The 20,567-nt window shown below is 38.4% G+C and overlaps 1 protein-coding gene across 1 annotated transcript in view; it reads left to right on the top strand.

Moving 5' to 3' along the window:
- The window catches only part of LRP2 (LDL receptor related protein 2), a 191,487-nt gene that overhangs the window by 27,933 nt on the left and 142,987 nt on the right, over positions 1–20,567 (top strand). The window contains exons 2-4 of the mRNA XM_053665167.1: positions 9,108–9,215; positions 10,964–11,086; positions 17,041–17,157. Coding sequence (XP_053521142.1) covers positions 9,108–9,215; positions 10,964–11,086; positions 17,041–17,157 — 348 coding nt within the window. The remainder of the gene's footprint in view (positions 1–9,107; positions 9,216–10,963; positions 11,087–17,040; positions 17,158–20,567) is intronic.

Genomic DNA, 20,567 nt, shown 5'->3' with positions numbered 1-20,567 from the left:
CCAGATGATTAATTATCAGTAATTATTGTCCAAGAGCAGACTGTTAAACTTATTGGTGGAAATCTTTTCACATTCTTGCTGTACAATATTTCTTAAGAATTTCAGAACATTTTTTGTTGGCAGAGACCATGCATACTCAAAGCTAAATATTCAAGGTTGAGTCCTGCATGTGTGGTGTAACCGTTGTGATAGCCAAGAACTAAATAACACGGAGTAAGAGAGAAGGAATATAGCAAGGTGCTTGTATGATTCAGTCAAGACTTAGTTACAGATGATTTAGCCTATGACTAGAGAATCACCAAATCCATCAGCTAGGAGTCAATTTCTTCTCCTTTTGTTACTCTTGTTGTAATTTCCAGTATCAAGCCATTGTTTATTTGCTAACCTGCTCTTAATCTGCTTGTTAAAATGACCAAAAATAGTAGTGATGCTTGCAGCTTTAACACATCTGTATTAACTTGATTTATGGTTCAATGCTTGGGTCTAATTAATTAGAACAACCCTGGCGTGATGCTGTCTGTAAAAGCTGTGTTTGGGCTAACAGTGGTCTATCGCACTGTTATAATCCCTAAGCAGGAAAGCTGTCTGCCTGCAGATGTGTAGAGTTGCTTGTTTCTTAAAAGTGTCTCTCTCTTTTTTCCTCAGTGTTTGATTCCATTTAACCATTTTCCAGTAATTTATATTCCTAACTGAGAATATAGGAATACTTTGGGCAATTGGGGTTGGCAATAAGCTCTTCAAGTGGAGGTGATTTATAGTTTTCGTACAAGGGGCATTAAATCATTAAGTGCTGAAGGGCATTTTACTCTTTTCTTAAGTAGTCTGATTCACTGGGTCCTTATTTACTGAGCAGGCGGACAAATCTTAAATTTTCTTTTGTTTGGATAGCGTTCTTTTCAACATCCTATGTAAGTGTTGCTCTTTGGCCATTAAGGGAGTAAATAACCAGTTAGACCCTTGTGGGGAGCTGAGACAAATGTCTTGTTTTTCTCCCTGGTGGAGGAGTTCACTTTTAGGAACCTCGGCAGACGTAGTTGATAGAGAAAGTGCTGAGTTGTTGGGGGAAGTCCTGTGAAGGAAGACTAGTGCATTTCAGTGTTTGGGTATTGGCTGGCCTGGAGTTTTCATTGCTGAGCATTTTGGTAAAAACTTGGGGATTCCTTTGAATGCTTTAGGCACTTACAGGATTGCCAATTTATGTATAGATGTTTTGTGAGTGTGTGTGGCAGGGGCAGGGAGAGGACATTTGAAGAAATTATTTTTTGTTCTGGTAATCATATGGATGGGAAAAGGCTGCACCACAAAACAGGTGTTTAGGACTTTTTTTTTTGTGGCAGTGATCTTTCACTTTAATGAAGAACTGCTTGAGGATTTTAGATTTTCGACTTTTTTTTTCCTGGTGTGGCTCCCTGTGTACTGCCCTCCCCAGTGGGGAAGCCTGGGGATGGACCGTGGGGCATTCCAGGGTGAAGCAGGCCTCCCTGGAACTTAGATTCTTTATCACACTCCCAGGGGAGTTCATTTCAAGTTGCTGGTACTAGCAGTGGCAGGCTGATATTGCCCAATCCCAGGCCCTCTTATTGATGGGCGGGAGGGAGTGGGATTGCTGTTTAAGAAATTTTATTATCTTCAGAAGGGCAGAATTTATTATAGGGGTTTTCTTAGATGATCTCTTTCTTGTGGGTTAAGATGTTTTGAGCCCTGATTGTTCAAGCTACTTAGAGGTTCTAAGTTCTCAAATGGGGGTGGTACTGCCACTCTCTAGGGGTGTTTGGACACGTACCGGGGCATTACTTGTCACAGTGATGAGGGGATGGGTACTACTGGCATTCCACATGTGCAGTCTGGGGACACTGCCCAGGGCAGCTGAATAATTGTTTCACCCTAAATGCCAATCTCATCCTCTCATGAACTCCTGGGAGGTACGGTTTTCTATAAAATACTCTGCAGTATTGATTGACACTGATTGTAGGGGTAGGAGGTATTCAGTGATAAAAACTGGGATGTAGGAGACTGTGGGGGAGGGGAGAAAGCTAGTATTTAGATAAAAATGGAGAAGAGTAGGTCAATTAGAAAAAGTGGGCACTATTTCCCACTTCTCAGAATTGAGGGGCTCCTTTGATAGTATGTAACACTATTCTGCTGGCTTTGACCATTGAAAAGACTTTAAAATTTACTAAGCAATTACCTAAGTAATCTTTGAGATGAACTGACTATTTTGAGGGTTGACTAATTATATAGGCTAAATGCTGAGACACATCAGCTTGGAGAGGACGGCGAGGCAAGGGCACTAGGATAATTTCAGTGACACCCGTGGACACTGTTGGCCATTTGCCATGCGAGTGGTGCTGCTTTGGGTTGGGACTGGGACAGTCCTTGCAGGGGCTACAAGGTGAAACGCATCTCTGCTAGTAGCCTGTTGGAGAGCTGCTGACCAGCCTGCTCGACGAGCTTGTGGTCTGGGCAAGTTTCTGGGGAATGAGGTGGAGCCCCAAACTCTTCTCATGGCCAAGGTCTGTATCCTCATTCAAGCTTGCATTTACCCAGAGCTACCTTTAGTTTTACTGGCACTAGTGATCTCTACATTTTCTCACCCTCAATCCTTTTGATCATATCGTTCTTTTGCTTGGTATTCAAGACCCTGCATTTTCCATCTCCCTAGCCTTGTTGACTACCATCCTACGAGGGGTTCTCTGCGCTTGGTCCATAGATCTCTGCTCATTAGGCCTTCACCCTTGCTAGGCTTCCCCCAAGTTGTTTGGGCCCTACACAATGCCTGGTGTCCCTCCTGCTCATCCCCGAAGGCCCACTGCAGGGCCACTCTCCTTCAGGCAGTCTCCTCTGATCAATGCAGCCTGCAATGTTGATTTTTTTTTCTCCCTGAGACTAGTTGGTTCTTGTCTCTGCTGCTTATGCGGAACCAAAGCATCTAATGTCATTTGACACAGCTTTGGAATCAGACTGCCTTGATGTAAATTCCTGATCCACTGTCTACCAGCTGTGAGACTTGGTCAAACCTCAGTTTTCTCATCTGTGAGATGGGGCTATCAATATTATCTCACAGGGTTGTTGTGAGGGCAAACGAGATAATCTGGAAAATTCTTACCATACTTCTGGGACATAGTAAATCCGGGGTAAATGAAGGGTTTTGTGGGAAGTGACATGCAAAACAGTGTAGACTTTTTTTATGGAGCAATCACACAGGTCCTGGGTCTGAATACTCTGACCTTTTCTACCACCGTGACCCTTAGGAAGTTTATTAATGTCCCTGAGGTTTAATTTCTCCTTCTGTTAAATAAGTACAAATCCCACATTATAAAATTTCTAAGAGGGTCCAATGATGTGTATGAAACTTTATATACTACCTGACACATAGTGGGTGCTCAATGTAATGTATAAAATAAGTTTATGCACTCAATGAAAAAGTTCCATATCTTGGCTTTCTTTATTTCTCCCACAAACTCTAGAGCAATTTTTTTGCACATAGTAGATATAAATTTTTTTGTGTGGCTTTAGTGAGTCTGACTTGGTCCTTTTTATTTTTTAATTACACTTAAATAATGAGTGTACACGATCACTGATCCACTGGCTTTTGTGGGTCTTATTTTAAAGGTTTTGACTTCTTGAAATGTCCTCTTACTATTGTTTTGCTCTATAAAAATATCAGGGCTCTGTAACAATATTTTTTTAGAAAAAGCAGCCAACTCAGTGGTTTGTTAACTGGGTTAAAAGAAAGAATTCTGGCTACCTATTTGGTTATTTGTTATAAAATCAGGAAGCAAAAATACTGTGTAGAAAGAGAGTAGTAGGTTGGTTTGCTCGGCATGTCTTGTTTCAGTTCCATCAATCGAATCCCTGACTGTCCTACCCGTTGACATTAGGCAGAACCGGGTCTTCCCTACAATCTGTTACCCTTGGCTGTCATGGCTGCAGTGTAAAGTTTGGGAAATAAGCAAACAACCAAAGATTCAAAAGAGGACTGGCCTTGCTAGTGTGCAGAAGGTGTGAGAATTATAATGAACCATCACCCAACTTATAAACATCAGAATATGTCCATCAATACAAAGAGAATAAAAATAAAGTACAGAAAAAGTGAAGTAAAATTGTGGATGAATTAAACAATTGCTTCTTAAATGTGTTTTTCTCTTTGAGTTCAGTGAAGTAGGACTATTAAAATGTCAAGTGGTTTTGCATGTGTTTAAAATGAGCACATGCACCTCCTCAGGTAGACCAAGTGTTTACAAGGACCAGCATCTGTTAAGGGGACCTAGCAGGAAAAAGGATTTGCCATAGAAATTACCCTACTCTGTTAACTTTCAACAGTGTTCCCTTGACAATGACTTGCCTTTCTCTTCTAGGAAGAGAACTTATGAGGGAGAAAAGAAACTTACAAGGAAAGGATAAAATAATGAGACCGTTGTTAATATGACTCAACATTTTCTCTTTCTTTTTTTAAACTTTTGGATATTCGTCTTAATTTAAATTATTCCATATTTAATTTTTTGATAGGGATTTAAAATAGTAACTTCCAATTTCAAGTCTCATGATTTGCCCTGATGGTTTTATATATTTGTCGTAAATAACCATCCCAAGAATTTTACAAAGGGGAGTCTTTGCTACCTGATGATTATGTGTTAACTATCCCATGTGTACCCAGAGCAGGGCGAGAGGTTGTAAAAGGTGCCGAAGCAAGTGTTCTCAATCCGTGTTGTTCCCCATCCTCGAAAAACGAGTGACTTATTCCCTCCTGTAGGCACTACCTGTTACTCTGCTGTCTTAACACATTCTTAGTCCAATGCTTAGACCAGAAAGCTTGGGATATGGCTATTTATAAGGAAAGGATTACTTTTTTTTTTTCCAGCTTAAGGGTCTAAAAGATTTAGAAAATAAATTTATCCTGATGACTAATATAATTTTGTTTGAAGAGATAGGAACTCTTTTTTTTTTTTTTTTAATTTCCCTGTACTTCTTTTGATTATTGCAGATTTTCCTAAATCCAGCAGTTTTTACAAGCAACGTTTGCTGCTAAGTAGATGACTAGTCTCTAGTAGAATTATGTTAGCCTATGCTATGGATTCCACACCAGCTCAGTTGATGAATTCAGTTAATGTTGATAGCGACTTTGGGAAAAAAGTCAAATTTTTACATGTATTCTTGACTCTGGTTTTTTTTTTTTTTTTTTTTGGAGAGGTACTACAGAGCAGCGGTTAATACAGCACAGATGCTGGAACCAGACCTGTCAGATCCAAATTCTTGCTTCACATACATTTTCTATTTGATCTTGGGCAAGTGACTGAACTGCTCTATGCCAGAATTTCTATATTTGTAAAATGTGTATAATATTGGTCTCTATCTTGTAGGGTTTTTAGGAGGATTAAATGACTTCAAGTCGGTAAAGTGCTTAGAACAATGCTTGCCATTTAAGTACCACATGTAAATTTTTTATCATCTTCATACCATCTGTTTATTCTCGGGAAGGGTTAGTGCTGGGTGGTAGGATGTCTGTTTGGTTCTAATGGATCCTCATCAATGGCTGCCTAGTTCTTAACAAAAGTTTTTTTTAAAAGAATATCATCATGTATTATGTTTTCTTCTTTTTTTAAAGATTTTATTTATTTATTTATTTAGAGAGGAAGGGAAGGAGAGAGGGAGAGAAATATCAATGTATGGTTGCCTCTCGAGAGTCCTCTGCTGGGAACTGGCCTGCATCCCAGGCATGTGCCCTGACTGGGAATCGAACCAGCCACCCTTTGGTTCACAGGCCAGCACTCAATCCACTGAGCTACACCAGCCAGGGTTTCTTCCTTGATTTTTATTAGAGAAAAATATTTCAAGTTATTGCTTGCAAAACAACTTTTTGCTTAAAACTGGATTGGTTCAAAATGGGTGCTTCGAAACCACTTGTTGACAAAAGTTTTAAATTTTGCTGTATTTGGAATTTTTTCTTGCATAAATTCTATGTTTGGCTCCAGTGTATGAAATTCACCCGCCTCCCATTTTTCGGGACAAGTTATTAAACAATAGAGCATAGATAATATCTGGTAACTTTTGGGGGGTTGTGAGTAAAGGCTACTTATTTAAAATAAAACACTCAGAAAATAAAGCGCATACTTGAAATCAGCGGCACCTGCAATTGTTAGTAGACCAGATGTAGATCCGTTAACCAGCAGTTTTTAAATTTTTACTGAATTCATTGGGGTGACATTGGTTGATAAAGTTATATGGGTTTCAGGTGTACAATTCTCTACTGCATCATCTGTATGTTCTATTGTGTGTCCACACCCCGAGTCAAAGTCTCCTCCTACACCCTCTTCTCCCTCCTCCCACCCCCCTTTCCCTCTGGTAATCACCATCCTGTTGTTTGTGTCTAAACAGCAGTTTGTTTTTAAACATCACATATTCCCTTTATAATAGAATGAATGACAGCCTTCTGACACTAGTGTAGCAATTGGATTGATTGCTAAGAGGCCACCCAGCAGTGACGGAGTATTAGTTTGTTTTTTCTGGACAGATATTTTCAAATGATGGTCATTTGGGAGTTATAACAGGCATGGTAGTTATTATTGAAAAAGTTAATTCGATGAATGAAATATCATGCATATTTGGATAAATCGAATAAATTGGGTTTGATATATTACTTTAGGTAACTTTTGGGAGATCAAATGTAAAAGGCACTCATAAGAATTACTTAATTGTAAAGTTTCTCCTGTTGGGTTTATGTGAGTGATTTTAAATGACTGGCTTTAAAGTGCTTTAAAAAAATAACTTCTGGGTGTCTATTTTGTGCTTTTTTCCTGATGTGTTTAACTTTGTATTTTAGCAAAAACAACAAACCTCAACATTTGACTTGTAATAAAAGTTGCTGAAGAAATAGCACTGCTAAATAGCAGGATCAGGAGCTAAGTCAATGTAGCTGTTTTAAGCCATTAAATCCTTAGGTGATTTTTCCACATAGCAAAAGCTATCTGATTATACAAGCATACTTAACATTTCTAAAAATAAACTTGAATTTGTTAAAAAAATAAATAGCTCTAAATATATCTTTTCAAGACAAGAAATATATTGCCCTGATTTTTTTCTTTATACTTGGTTTATAAGTTGATGCTTTTCTTTTACCCATACCAATATTACGTAAGCACTTTGTAAGTGGACTGACCTTTAGGTTGTTATAATTTTTCAACTAGAAGTTATTAGATACTAAGAGAGACAAATGCACTGAACGTTCAAATGTAATATGCTGGATTACTAACAATACACCTAATTGATAAAAGTGATTTAATATATGTTGTGTTAATAGCTAAACCTCTACAGCCCCTAATCTCCCATGGAAATACTGCTTTGTAGAATAAAATCCAGTGAGAAGTTCTGGGATTCCAGAGTGAATCTGTACATTCCTTAGGGGCATTTTTGCAAGGGAGGTTGTTGTGTTTTAAAGGTAGTTGATAAGAGACCTGCACCACCAACCCCAGACCTGCACCACCAACCACCATCGTGCATTAGTCTATAGAAGGTATTTGGGTGCACGTATTCCTGTACCACTCGGTACCACCATTTAGCCAAGGGAAGTTTCTGACCATTTGCAGCATGCATTATAAATCAGGGTGTCACTAACAGACAATCAGATTTGAACATTCCATGAACAAAGTAGCCTATATCCCCTCGTTCTCATAGATCACTTAACTATGTTTATGTCATGCTGTTGATATGCCTGCATTTACACAAGTCAGGATAGCACATTGTTTATTTATTTTAGGAGTAGGTCATTGATCTGTATATTTACCTAATTTTGGGTTCATTAGCCAAAAATTGAAATGGGTAATTTAGCATGATTGCTTAAATACCTGTGGAAAATGCAATTATTCTTCTAACCCCCAAATGACTTCTCTCTCACCTTGGGTTTGTAAAAGAATCGTTTTGAGTCTTCTCCAAGTTGGGCTGGTGTTGGCTGCTCTCTTTAAAAATTTTTCTACTTGGCACATACTGAGGGAGGAGGTTACTTTTCAGATATTTGGGGAAGCTCAGAGGATTTTCAGCCGCCAAATTAGTCCCCTGGAGAGACCCAGGAAAATCGCAGGACATATTGGTTAAATGAAATAAATATTTTAAAGTTGTAATCTATTTTGGGAATCACTCTGCCACTGCCACTTGGAAAAGTGGCAACTTTTGGTGTTAAGTTTGTATACTCTGGTTGGCTGAAGAAAAAAATTTTTTTGTCTCAGATATAACTTTAAATATTGTTTGCAGAGATGAGAATATAGACTTGGCATCTTCCAGTTTTGTTAAAAAGCGAAAAGCCAAAATATTGGTCTGAGTCTTAGAATGAGGGACCATAAATTGCTACATGTGATATAGTAATAAAAGGGCACTTAAAAATACAGGGTGAGGAACTGAAAAAAGTGCAGTCAAGCAAGTGAACAATCACTCATGAGGTTTACCAATCAGAGATAACCACTGTTAACATTGTGGTCTTTTTAAATGCCTTTTTCCTCCCTCCATATGTGACTCTGTTATAGGTAAAATTTTGCATCCTTGTCTTTTATTTTAAATATTTTAAAATATTTTTAATTTAAATATTTCTCTGAATTATTTAGCAGTTCTTCATAACCATTTTGATGAGTTCCTAATATATTAATATAGATATAAAAAAGCTTAGTTATTTTCCTATTATTGGACATCTAGGTTTTCAGTTGCCTTTATTACAAATAATAAAGTGATAAAAATCTCTAGTGCCTTAGAAAAAGTAGTAAAAGTAAAGTAAAAGTACTAAGAAGTACTTTACCTAGAAGTAAAAGTACTAAGTCACAGAATAAGCACTTTAAAAATGCAAGATATATGTTGTCAAATAGCTTTCCAGGTTGGTTACATCAAGGCACATACTCCAGCTGTCAGCTGTGTATAAAGCGTGCTTTCTGCAGACTCTGAAACGGAGAATATAGTCATTATTAAGGTGTTTCCCTAATTTTATATGATAAGATACATCCCTTTGATTACTAATTAGTGAATTATTTTTTATTTTTATTAACATTTTGTATTTTTTCTGTGAAAGAACTGTGTGGCATAGTTTTCTTTTTTTTTTAACTGGTTTCCTGTTGTTTGTGGGATTGCAGGATGTGACAGTGAACAGTTTCGCTGTGAGGACGGGCACTGCATCCATGCTTCCTGGAGGTGCGACGGGACCAAAGACTGCCTGGATGACTCGGATGAGATTGGCTGCCGTAAGTGGGAAGCAACAGCCAGGCCAAGCTCTGTTTTGAGTAACACGAGTGCTTCAGCTGTAACCAAAAGGGGCTCTTTAGTGATAGATTTGGGACTTGGTGCAAGTTTCTTCAGGTCTGCATGGTTGAACAGAAAACTGATGGTATTAATAACTGTTTCACTCACATCAGTGCACATCACTTTCTATTTTACCCCTTATCACGTGACCTTGATAGGAAAACAGTTTGGGAGTGGTTTTCTGAAGCCAGTGAGTGACTATTTCAGATTAGTTACTCTGGAAATTTTGTGTCTACTAAGAACGAACAAACAAAAAATGTTATCTGAAGAACTGTGATTTGTAGCTCTCGGAGTCTATTCCAGTATAAAGGATGTAGTATTAATGTGTGTGAATTACCATGACCAGACCACAGAAGTGGCTGCTGTGAGATTATTTAAAAAAAATTTATTTAAAAACGTGAGAATATTGTAAACCCCCAAACTATCTACTTATAAAACCATGTTCACATATGTTTGTTTATTGAGTTCTCTCAGCAATATTCTGAGATAGGATTCAGATTAGGAAAGTGCAGCTTAGGGAAATTCAGTCCTTTCTTAAAGGTGCCCTAGTTGATGCCCCCATCCAGCCCTTATATCCATTGCTTGCCCATCTTGCAATTTGATTCATTCTAATAGGTGAACAAACAAGGTTTGCAATCCAAAAACTGGGAAGGCAGATGAAAAAGTAATTTTGTTTTTAATTTTTGGCCATACTGTGGCCCAACAGAACAGTCCAATTTTGGTGTAATGGTTGGACGGCAGTGTGCTTGAAATGGGAGAAAGGTGGGGAGTAGAGCCTACACAGCGCCTCTCACGCTCTCCTGCACAGATGGATCACCTGGATGTTGGAGGTGGGACCTGAGAGCCTGTATGTCTACAGACTCCCAGGTCTGCTGGTGCTGCTCGCCTGTGAACCACACTTTGAGCAAGGGAGTAATTCTCTTTGTTGAGATGTGATTGTGTGCTGTTTGTCTTCTCTGGGCTCACTGAATTCATTTTACGTGAAATGTGAAGAATAAAAAAGCAAAAACAGTGTATTCTGGGATAGAGGAATAAATGAACTGTTATACCAACTCTTCAGAGATTGTTATTATATTTTGTGTCCTATGATAATGATAATAACAACAATACCAAAGACAACAGTGAGAGCAACTAACATACATTATTTAACTTGCTTTTTTTTAGCAGAAAACCATGAGATAAGTGTAGTCTCCATTTTAGGTGCATTGCATTGAGGCTCAGAGAATGGACCAAAGATCCTGAAGCGAATAAATTGTGGAAATAATAGTTATTTGACTTTGTCTCCTTTTTTCCAAATCTTATGGATTTTCCTATTTATTATGATGCTTTACTATTAATTCTCATGAAACATTCAATAAATTTAATAATAACCTATGGTTAACTTTGACTTAAATTAAAATTTAGTTTACTTTTTTTGTCATATCTTTGTGTGTGTGTCTGGGCTTTTTGCTTTATTTTCTGTATTTTTATATTGCTTTGGGTCATCAGTTTATCGTGATGCTATTGCTGAGATTATCTGACAATGAACTCTGATCGGCGGCCATACACTCTAGTATAGGGTTGTTTACTATTGGGGCCAGCAGACGTAATTCAGCAAGAATTGATCACACATTCTCTTGAAGTAAGCATTGCTTGTTGGTATAATATGCTGGTTGTTGGACATAATGAGTCTTTTTCTGGTTTGTTTTAGCTCCTGCTTCTTGCCAGCCAGGCTATTTCCAGTGTCAGAGTAAAGAGCTGTGCATCCCTACCTCCTGGGTGTGTGACGGTGAGCAGGACTGTGAGGATGGCTCTGATGAACATCAGCATTGCCGTAAGTGTTTATGGAGGAATCTTGTTTTGGTCCTTGAGACACCTAAAACCTAAGCTGTTAGCAGTACACAACAGAATGGGATAATTCTTCGCAAGTGCTCAGTTGGGCCTTATACCACAATGGAACCTACACCAGCATTCTCACTCAGGTTGTTTGATATTGAAAGTATGAGTGGGCTGAAGAATTATAAATATACCCCAGTGGTTTGGAAATGGTTAGATAGGTTCCCAATCTTTAATTTGGATTATGTTACGCTCAAGAAAGAAACCAAACATTTATTGGTATCTGTAGGTGGGGCATTCATTCGTGTGGTTGGCGTTTGGATGGGTCCTTTTGGTCCCGCAGCACACTGCTTCCAAACCTTCCACCTCCTCTGCCTCAGTGTTAAACTCTCTTTATTTTAATTGCGTGGGGCAAGTAGATGGGTCTGTTGGAGGCCTTGATGGTGGTTGCTTCAGAGAGTGCTGACAAAGCCACCATAGAATAAGCTACAATAAGAAAGAAAATAATAGCAATGAGGAAGGTTTTAGCAACTGCTGCATTTCTGGACATTGAGGTGGTTCAGGGCAGTAATCTGGAAGAAACTGTTAAATTCTAATTTGGGGGGATCAAACTGGAAAAAAGATTATTTTAATGAGCTTGAAAATAATTTTGGGTGAGAGAGTGAGTAATCTTGAGTAAATATAAGATGGCAACATGTGAGAAATATGTTTATCATTTCTTTGCTTTATTAAGGATATTTGTATAACTTAAAATTATTCTAGGCCTGAACTTTGTGGCTCAGTTGGTGGGAATTGTCCCACAAAGCAAAAGGTTGCTGGTTTGATTCCCAGTCAGGGCAAATGCCTAGGTTTCAGGTTTGGTCCCCAGCTGGGACATGTGTAGAAGGTGACGAATTGATGTTTTTTTTTCTTGCATCAATGTTTCTCTCTCTCTTTCTCTAAAAATAAATAAGTAAAATCTTAAAAATTATTCTTATATCAGTGGGGATGTTTTGGGCTGTTTTTCATTTCAAAAAAAAAAGAAAAATGTAGCTTGAAAAAGGTTAAGCAAAAAGGGAATTTATTATCTCACACAATAAGGGTTGTTCTACAGTTGATGAATTCTTAGCCCAATAATATTATTTAATTTCTTCCCACTTTTTTCTCCGCCATCTTAAACTTATAGGCTTTCTGTGATTACATGGAGGAGGCAAGTTCCAAAGCTTACATCCCCCTAATTCACTTTCAACGTCTTGAGGAGAGAACATTAACACCCCCCGCCCCCCCCAGCTCTTGAACCCACTTATCCTCTGGAAGGATCCAGTTCTGATCACTGTATGGCATTCACCTTTGAGCCTTACCACATTCTGCTTCATTAAGTGCACATTTAACAAATTGCGGACATTTATCATCTCACTGGGCCTGTTTTAATAAGTCAACTAAGATCTTGTCGGCATTTTCACAATCATTGTCCTTGAGGATCAAAGAAGAAACAGATGTTTTGGATGGCTGTGTTACATGGGAACTTGTTTAGATGTTAGATGACTGACAATGGAGACTCCGTGGTCTTCAGTGGCTCCTGGATGCATTTATAGAAGGTTGGAAGTTAGCCCAGGACTTCTGAGTCCAGCATTGAGTGTGAACTCTTTTAGTCAGGCTACTAGATGCCAAGGGTCTTTTGAGGAAGAGAATGGAAATTCTCAAAATACCCATGAGTTCGACTTTGGTTTCATCCTAAGAGGAAGACTGTGTGGTGAAACAGGCAGTTAGGGCTTGTCAGTGTCTGTTGTAGGGTCTGCCAGCAACAGAGGGATGCTAGGCTTTGGGACAGAATGGTTCAGGGCAAACCAGCAAGCAGTGCAAGGCTGTGAAGGTTGTTGATGGTGACAAATGGCAGTCTTGAGGAAGGCATGACAGGAACTAATCAAGGCTAAACAAGGACATATCCGGATTAGGTCAAGTCATATGTCAGGGTCTGAGGTGGAGTGGCAAAAGAGGACCAGAACAGGAGATGGGGGCTAGTAGTTCAGAAAGACTAAAGGAAGGAAGAAGTGCAAGGCATAGTATGGAACAGTAAGAAATCCTTATTTCTAGGAAATCTGTCTGGGCTGTGATATTCTGTAGCTAGTAGCTTCTCAAAGATCCCAGGGTGAAGATGGGGTGACCTGCAGACAGCAGGTACTTGGTGGGAATAGGATAGGGCTAGATTGTGAATCTCTGGAGAGTGGTGACTACATTTTACTCAGCCTCATTCCTAAGGCCCGGTATTCTGTTTGGCACAGAGTAAGTTCTTAATAAATGGATACCGAATTTACCTTTTGGCTAGGTATGCTATTTTGGTTCCATTTTCCCCTGCTCCCCACACAGAGTGGGAAGAAAACCCAGCTGTAGATTGCTATACAATGTGTGGCAGATGACTCCTTACAGTAAAAATACTTTGCAGAGGGATGAGAGCTAAAAGGTCAACTGCTTGGGGGAAAAGACTGGAGGTAACTTTATAGCAGCAATGTATGAGCAAAGTCACATATTTTAGATGAGTGTGGATTTCATAAGGTAATTCTAGCATTTTTTTAATGATGTAAAAGTCTTGAAAGGATATCCTTTAACTGCAGACAGACTATGCCAACACTACGCTCGTTAAGGTCACCAGAGAACCCCTGTTTGTCAAATAGGCACATTTCCTTATCACACTGGGTGGACTTTTCTGTTGTGCTTGACTCTCGTGATCACTCCCTCCTTCCTGACACTATAGCTTGGCTACCATGATGCTCTACTTTCCTGGCTCTTTTTTTAACTGCTTTGATCATTCTATTTTGTTTTCCTCTTCTATTCAGCCCGTGAGTATTGATGTTGCTCAGAGGCTGCTAAGCTGTCCTTAGCAGCTTTTCTCATGCTATCTGCTCTCCCAGGATAATTTCAACCATTCTCATGATTTCTATAATCCCATATGGGCTGATGCTATCCAAATCTATGCTTTGGAGCCAGGTCTCTTGCTCACACTTCAATCTCGTATATTCACCTGCCTGTTGGACAGCTCCAGTATGCTTCCAGTTGTCTCAGCTAGAACTGATCATCTTTCCCCCTGGTTTTTCCTTATATATTTGCTAGTATGCATGTATTATCTTTGTTCTAGAAATAAAATTGACCCACTATAAGGTACTAACAGAAAATAACAAATCAGTCAGTCTCAAGCTATCAGAAATATCAGGAGGCTGCTTTCCTTTTTAGTCTAGAATTTGATGAAACATGTTTCATAATGAAAGCATTTTATTAGATAAAAAAGAAAGATGATTGTAGGTGACGTTAGGCATGTAATCACTTAGCATGAAGAGGATGTCACAATCCCCTAGGCGCCCAAGCTAGAAACTTGGATGTTATTCTTTTCTTTCTTTCCCTGTCTGCATTTGATCATTCTTGACTAATTTGCTTTATAAACATCTCTCTGAAGTGTGTCTGTTTCTCATTTATGCCACCGCTGCCCATGTCTCTTACGTGGCTGACTGCAGCAGCCTCTGCACTGACCTCCCTGTCTCCAGTCCTGGGCTTTCCCAGTTCTCACTGACACAAATGCTGGGAGCATCGAACCAAAACCCTCTGGTAGCTCTACACTACCTCCAAAGAATGGGCTCCAGCTCCTTCACAGGGTTTACAGTGGCCTCTAAGATGTGGCCTGTGCTTATATTTCCATGTATGTCCCTTGGCACTCCTGCTTTGAAATGCCCATTTGGGGCCACAGCGGCGCTTGTAGTTCCCTTGGGCATACCATGCAGAGTCCTGGCCTTTGGTCTCCGTGCATGCTACCTGAATGCTCATTCCTACCTGGTCCTTCTTTCCTTTTGGCCTAGCTAACTGCGGCTTCTCCTAAAGACCTGGGGGAGTGTTCCTCCTCCAGGAAGCTGCCGTGTCCACTTCCTAACCTAGGGTGAATTAGGCACGCCCCTCTGCATGCTTTTGTAATTCCTCATATGCCTGTAATCCACTTTCATCATTGTTTTCTAGTTACTTCTTAAAGTCTCCCCTAGAAACCTCAAGCTCCTTGAGGGTAGGGATCGTGCCTTATTCATCTTGATGTTCCCACTGTTGGTGTATCTTTGTGGCATGTAATAGGCCCTAATATATGTTTGTGTAATGATGAATAATAAGTGAATCACAGCATTAGATTGGTTGATGAAATTGTATAATTTTAATTCATTTCTTCACATTTGAATGAACTTGTAACTGCTTTCTTGTAAACTCGTTGAAATCTTAAGCATAAAATATAAACTGATTTGGGCTTGAGTTTAAGAAGCCAAGATAATTAAAATAATATTGTCACTTGTTTTAGTTTATTTTTTTTAATATTTTGTTTAAGACCACGTAGTACTTGCTTTTTCAGGAAATAAAGAAAGCTCTTTAATTTTATGTAGAATTTGGCAATTTATACTTAAATAAATTATATGAGAATTTAATAAATACTACCACTCAGAAAGTATTAATCTTTTTTATCTCATTCACGTGAAATTGTGTCTCATGGGCAGAATTCAGACATTTAAGTTACTTCTAGGAAATTTGATTTATTCTACCTGTATTAATAGAAGTAAAATTTAACCCACAGATATAAAGTAATGGGAGAAGATATGAAATCATACTGTTAAGAATGTGTCAGAAATAGGCTGAATGGAAAAATTTTGTTTGCTACTCAATAATTATGACACATTCATATTGAAGCCATTTATTAAATAGAATGAGCAAGACAAAGATATGATTGATTAAAGATAGTAATTTTTAATAATTTTTTACATCATTTATCAGATGGTAATCTTTATGAGTCTGAATTTTCAAGTACGTGCTCTAAAGCTGTCATTGTTGATTTGTTTTTTTTTAAAAGATTTATTTATTTATCTTTAGAGGGAAAGGGAAGGAGAGAGGGAGAGAAATATCAATGTATGGTTGCCTCTCATGTGTCCACTGCTGGGAACTGGCCTGCAACCCAGGCATGTGCCCTGACTGGGAATTGAACCGTGATATTCTGGTTCACAGGCCTGTGCTCAATCCACTGAGCTACACCATCCAGGGCCTGATTTGTTTTTAAGAAAAGTTTTTTTGGTAAGTTTTGATGGCATATCTCTTAACAGATATATAATTTTATTGAAAAATCAAATTTTGCTGAAATTAAATATACTTATGGAAGCATAGGCAACTCAAAATTCAAGGGAAAGTATTTTCCTCACTTGATTTTATTATTATTATTATTATTATTATTAGCAGATCACATTTCCCCCCAATACCTTTTTAATGTGGACATTAGAAAATCTCATGGTAATTGCTGAGGCTTACAGAATAGCTTTCACATGATGCCCGAGGCATCGGTGTGCTTGGTTTTACCTGAAAGCAAATGTGATAACCTGCTTTCATCTACCCTCAGCAACAGAGGGTAAAGTTAAAATAGCTTAAATTTTTGTCATGCTCTTTATAAAACTGACACATGTTCAATGTAGAAAGTTTATATGATAGAGGAAACTCAATAAAATCACCGATATTCCTACCATTCAGGAATAACCCCTGTTAACCCTTTGAAATATTTCCTCTGGTTTAAACAGGATTTCAGTGAAAGTGTCCTTACTGATCCATGATTAATACCCATAACTGCAAAATTCTTGTATTATGTATCCTCTTTATCATATAGGTGTTCAATCTATATTGTGTTCTCAACACAGGTTGAGAACACAGTTGTCTACACACTAACGTGGTTAAGCGCTGATGTGCTTCTATGGGCCTTTTGCTAGCATCCTGATAAAAATCCCTTTGCTCTTGCGTTGTAAGCCCCTTTCCTTGCAATAGCTGGGTGCTTGACCTTGTGACCTATGAACTTTATGTTTCGTGTTCACTCTACTTGTCATTGCTTTCAAGTATCCTCATTCATATTTGGTAAATGTCAGTGGGCTGGTCTGTGTTTGGCAGTAATTACAAAGTAATATTTTTCCCCCTTCACAGCTGGGACAACATGCTCCAGCCATCAGATGACATGCGCCAGTGGCGAATGTGTCCCGGCTGAATACAGGTGCGACCACGTCAGAGACTGCTCAGACGGAACTGACGAGAAGGATTGCCGTGAGTCCCCTTCAGTCTTTGCATTGTATTTGGTTTCACATTTTTCTCTTTGGCATTTTAATAAATTTGTTAGATTTGTTGATGGACAGAAATGCCTACAATAATGCTTCTTGTTATTAAAATCTCTTGGCAGATTCTTTTGTGGATTAGAGGTGATGCTCTGATAGGATTCTATTTTTACAAAGACATTCCAAGTATGTCCTGCCTTAGCACATTAATTTTCTGCATTTTTAAAATTAAGGCACTTTTAACATTAACAGAGGATCCTGAAATGTCATTGAATAGGTTGAGTATAAAGTCCAGTTTGGTCACTTTTAACTTTTATTTCATTACTATGGTAAATTTCTAGGTCAAATGTCTCATTAGTTTTGTGCTATTATGGACTCAATTTTTTTCCAGATTGCTTTTGGAAAAGTGTTACATTTTGAAAATAGCTTTCTCTATACTGGCAGCATACTATATCGGTTTGCAAAATCAACCATATAAATCACATCATTCTTTGTATAATGTTTAAATATTACCATATCCAAAATAAGAGAGTATAATGATGGTGCATAATGTGCTACTTATAAAAAGTAATCTGCCTCTTTTGAGGTTTATTAGAATTATTAGAATACAAGAATACAGGAATTCTACTGTGTCAGCCCTGTGGTTCATTGAACTCAGTGTTTAGTCTCAGATGTACCAATTTCTCTTAAAAGCCCTTATAAGTCTTATCATATATGAACTTATCCAGAACTTCCTTTTCTCTTTATATATTTCCTCCTGACACCTTTTATACATTTCTCCTTTTGGTATATTGCAGTTCAGAAGTTTGCTGTATACTTTTATTTTTTTCTTACTAAGGTACTTCCTTTTTCCCCCTCTTTATTGTTTAAAACATAAAAGGGGAAGTTATTTTAATAGTCAATATCCCAATAATTGGTAGACAGATTTTGTGTACATTAGAAACCTTGATCATAAACTTCTTAGTTATCATGTCTCCATCTGAAGATTTAAATTTTAGTCTGTTCTTGTGGGACATCTCCCTAATTGTTTGAGAATTTTGATGGAAGAAATACTTACATGTGTGAAAAGGAGAAACTAGGCCCAAACAGCCCCAGGCCATGCTGTAACCACACCATCATATCATGCTACGTCAAGAAGAAGCAAAACACTTTGCCTTCAATGCTTTCTTCCTTGTATGTTATTTTTTCTCAAGAGGAGTCTGTGCTATTTGTCTTTGTATCTCTGTTTCCTAGCCGAGTTCCTGGTGCAGTTCTGCTGTGGTATAATTTCTTATTAAATGTTTTCTTCTGAAGAGATTATCTTGCCCCTCATTTGTGTCTCCCTTGACCTTAGATATTTTGCAGAGAACTTAGACTCTGTACTGGCAGTTTTAGAGATGACAGGGTGTGTCTGACTGTCACAAAGGAGCAAGTCCATGAGTCAAGGACTTTTTTTTTTTTTAAGCAAACAATAGATCCTTTATTGAGGCAACTGAAGAAAATATTTTGATTAATAATAGTGGTAAGTCATATACAGTTGTGTGTCACTTAATTATGAGGATATGTTATAAGAAATGTGTCATTAGGTGAACATCGTGGAACATACTTATACAAACCTGGAGGGTATAGCCTAACACACACACAGGCTGTATGGTAGAGCCTACTGCTCCCGGGCTACGAGCTTGTACAACATGTTACTGTATAAAAAAACACGAGATTAATTCAAGCACAAGAGAATGATGTGATCAAGAGACACGAGATGTATGAGGTGGCTGCCAGGATAACACAACACACTGTTTTACAGCAAACACTTATTTAAGTAGAAAGAAGAAAAAGTATAGTATAGAAACTACATAAACCAGTAACATAGTCATTGATTATTATTATCGAGTATCGTGTGCTATCCATAATTATATACGCTACACTTTTATATGATTGGCAGTGTAGCAGGTTTGTTTTCACCAGCATCACCACAAACACATGAGTAATGCACTGTGCTGTCACTTCAGGATGGCAACGATGTCATAGGAGATAGGAATTTTTCAGCTCGATTATAACCTTATGAGACCGTTGTCTTACATTCAGCCTGTCATTGACCCAGCATCATTATATGGCACATGACTGTAGTATGCTCATATTCTGTAGGATTTTGTAAACTTCACAGCATTATAGAAATTCTAGTTATGATGTTATTTCTCAATGAAGACGATAGGGCAGGTGTTACTATCTATCCCCTTTTGTGCATAAGGAATCTAAAACTGCAAAGTGTAGAGTGTCCTGTTCAAGGCTGTGTGATGTGTGGCCAAGTTAGTGCTCAACCCATCTTCTGGTTCCCAGTCTGGTGACTATTCTTCATGAAGGACTGTATTTACAGAAGGAGAAAGTTCTACCTTGTGCAAGTCTGAGAGAGAACCAGTGGCCTGTGCCACCAGCCAATAGCCCATGTCTTTATTCCTTTTTTACAAGTGGATAAAAATGAGTGCTTTGTTGCAAATGCAATGGGACTGAAGGAAATGCTACTTCATGCAAAATAAAAGGCAGCAGAAACAGACCGTTTGGATTTATTCCATGTGGACAACCTGCAGCCAAGTCCAAAGTCACTAGTACGAGCAATGGACCTTCCGGAAAAAAGCTGGCAGGGTGTGAGCATGCAAGCAGCTGTTATAGAAAGGAATGAAGGAAAGGAAGTGAGTTTTATAAACCATCTGGGCAGGAGTTTTTAATCAAGTTTTCATTTGCATTTTTTAAAAAAAATACAAGTAACTGGTGAAACAAGGATTTAAGGAAAGAAACCAGATATGTAGAATGTAATTAAATCAAAATCCAAATAAGATCTTTTAGAGTTAGTTTCTGTGTCAAAATTTGTAGATTTGCTTTCCATTTCTGTTTTTAACTCCTTTCAGTTTGTTTATAAAACCATTCAGTTGTCTTGGAGTTTCCCACAGTCTGGGTTTTGCTCATTTTGTCCCCTGATATCATGTAACATGTTCTCGTGTCCCCTGTCATTTTTGGAAATCAGTAGCTAGATCTGGAAACAAGGGTTCTCAATCCGGCACTCATGACATTGGGAGCCAGGTGTTCTTTGCTGTGGGGAACTGTCTTGTGCTAACAGCATCTTTGGCTTTTGTCTACTAGAAGCCAGCAGCATGTCCAACAACCAAGAGTGTTGTAACAACCAAAAATGTCTCCAGACAATGTCAAATGTCCTCTAAGAGCAAGATGTTCTCCCCTTCCTTGCTCTAGTTCAGAACAGCCCTAGTGTAGAGATTTGCAAAGATGATGCAAGGATTTCTCTCATGTGTGTGTGGGAAACATACTTTGTATGTAAGGTACATATTTTCGAGAGCAGGTGCATAACATGATGTTAGCAGCCATTTGTCCTAGAGGCGTGTAGCTATTTTAAATGTCCCTTCAGCTATATAG

This window comes from Artibeus jamaicensis, unplaced genomic scaffold (genome assembly GCF_021234435.1).
Source record: "Artibeus jamaicensis isolate MK-2021 breed Jamaican fruit bat unplaced genomic scaffold, CSHL_Jam_final contig_391, whole genome shotgun sequence".
Taxonomy (NCBI): domain Eukaryota; kingdom Metazoa; phylum Chordata; class Mammalia; order Chiroptera; family Phyllostomidae; genus Artibeus; species Artibeus jamaicensis.
This window is presented reverse-complemented; position numbering and strand designations above follow the sequence as displayed.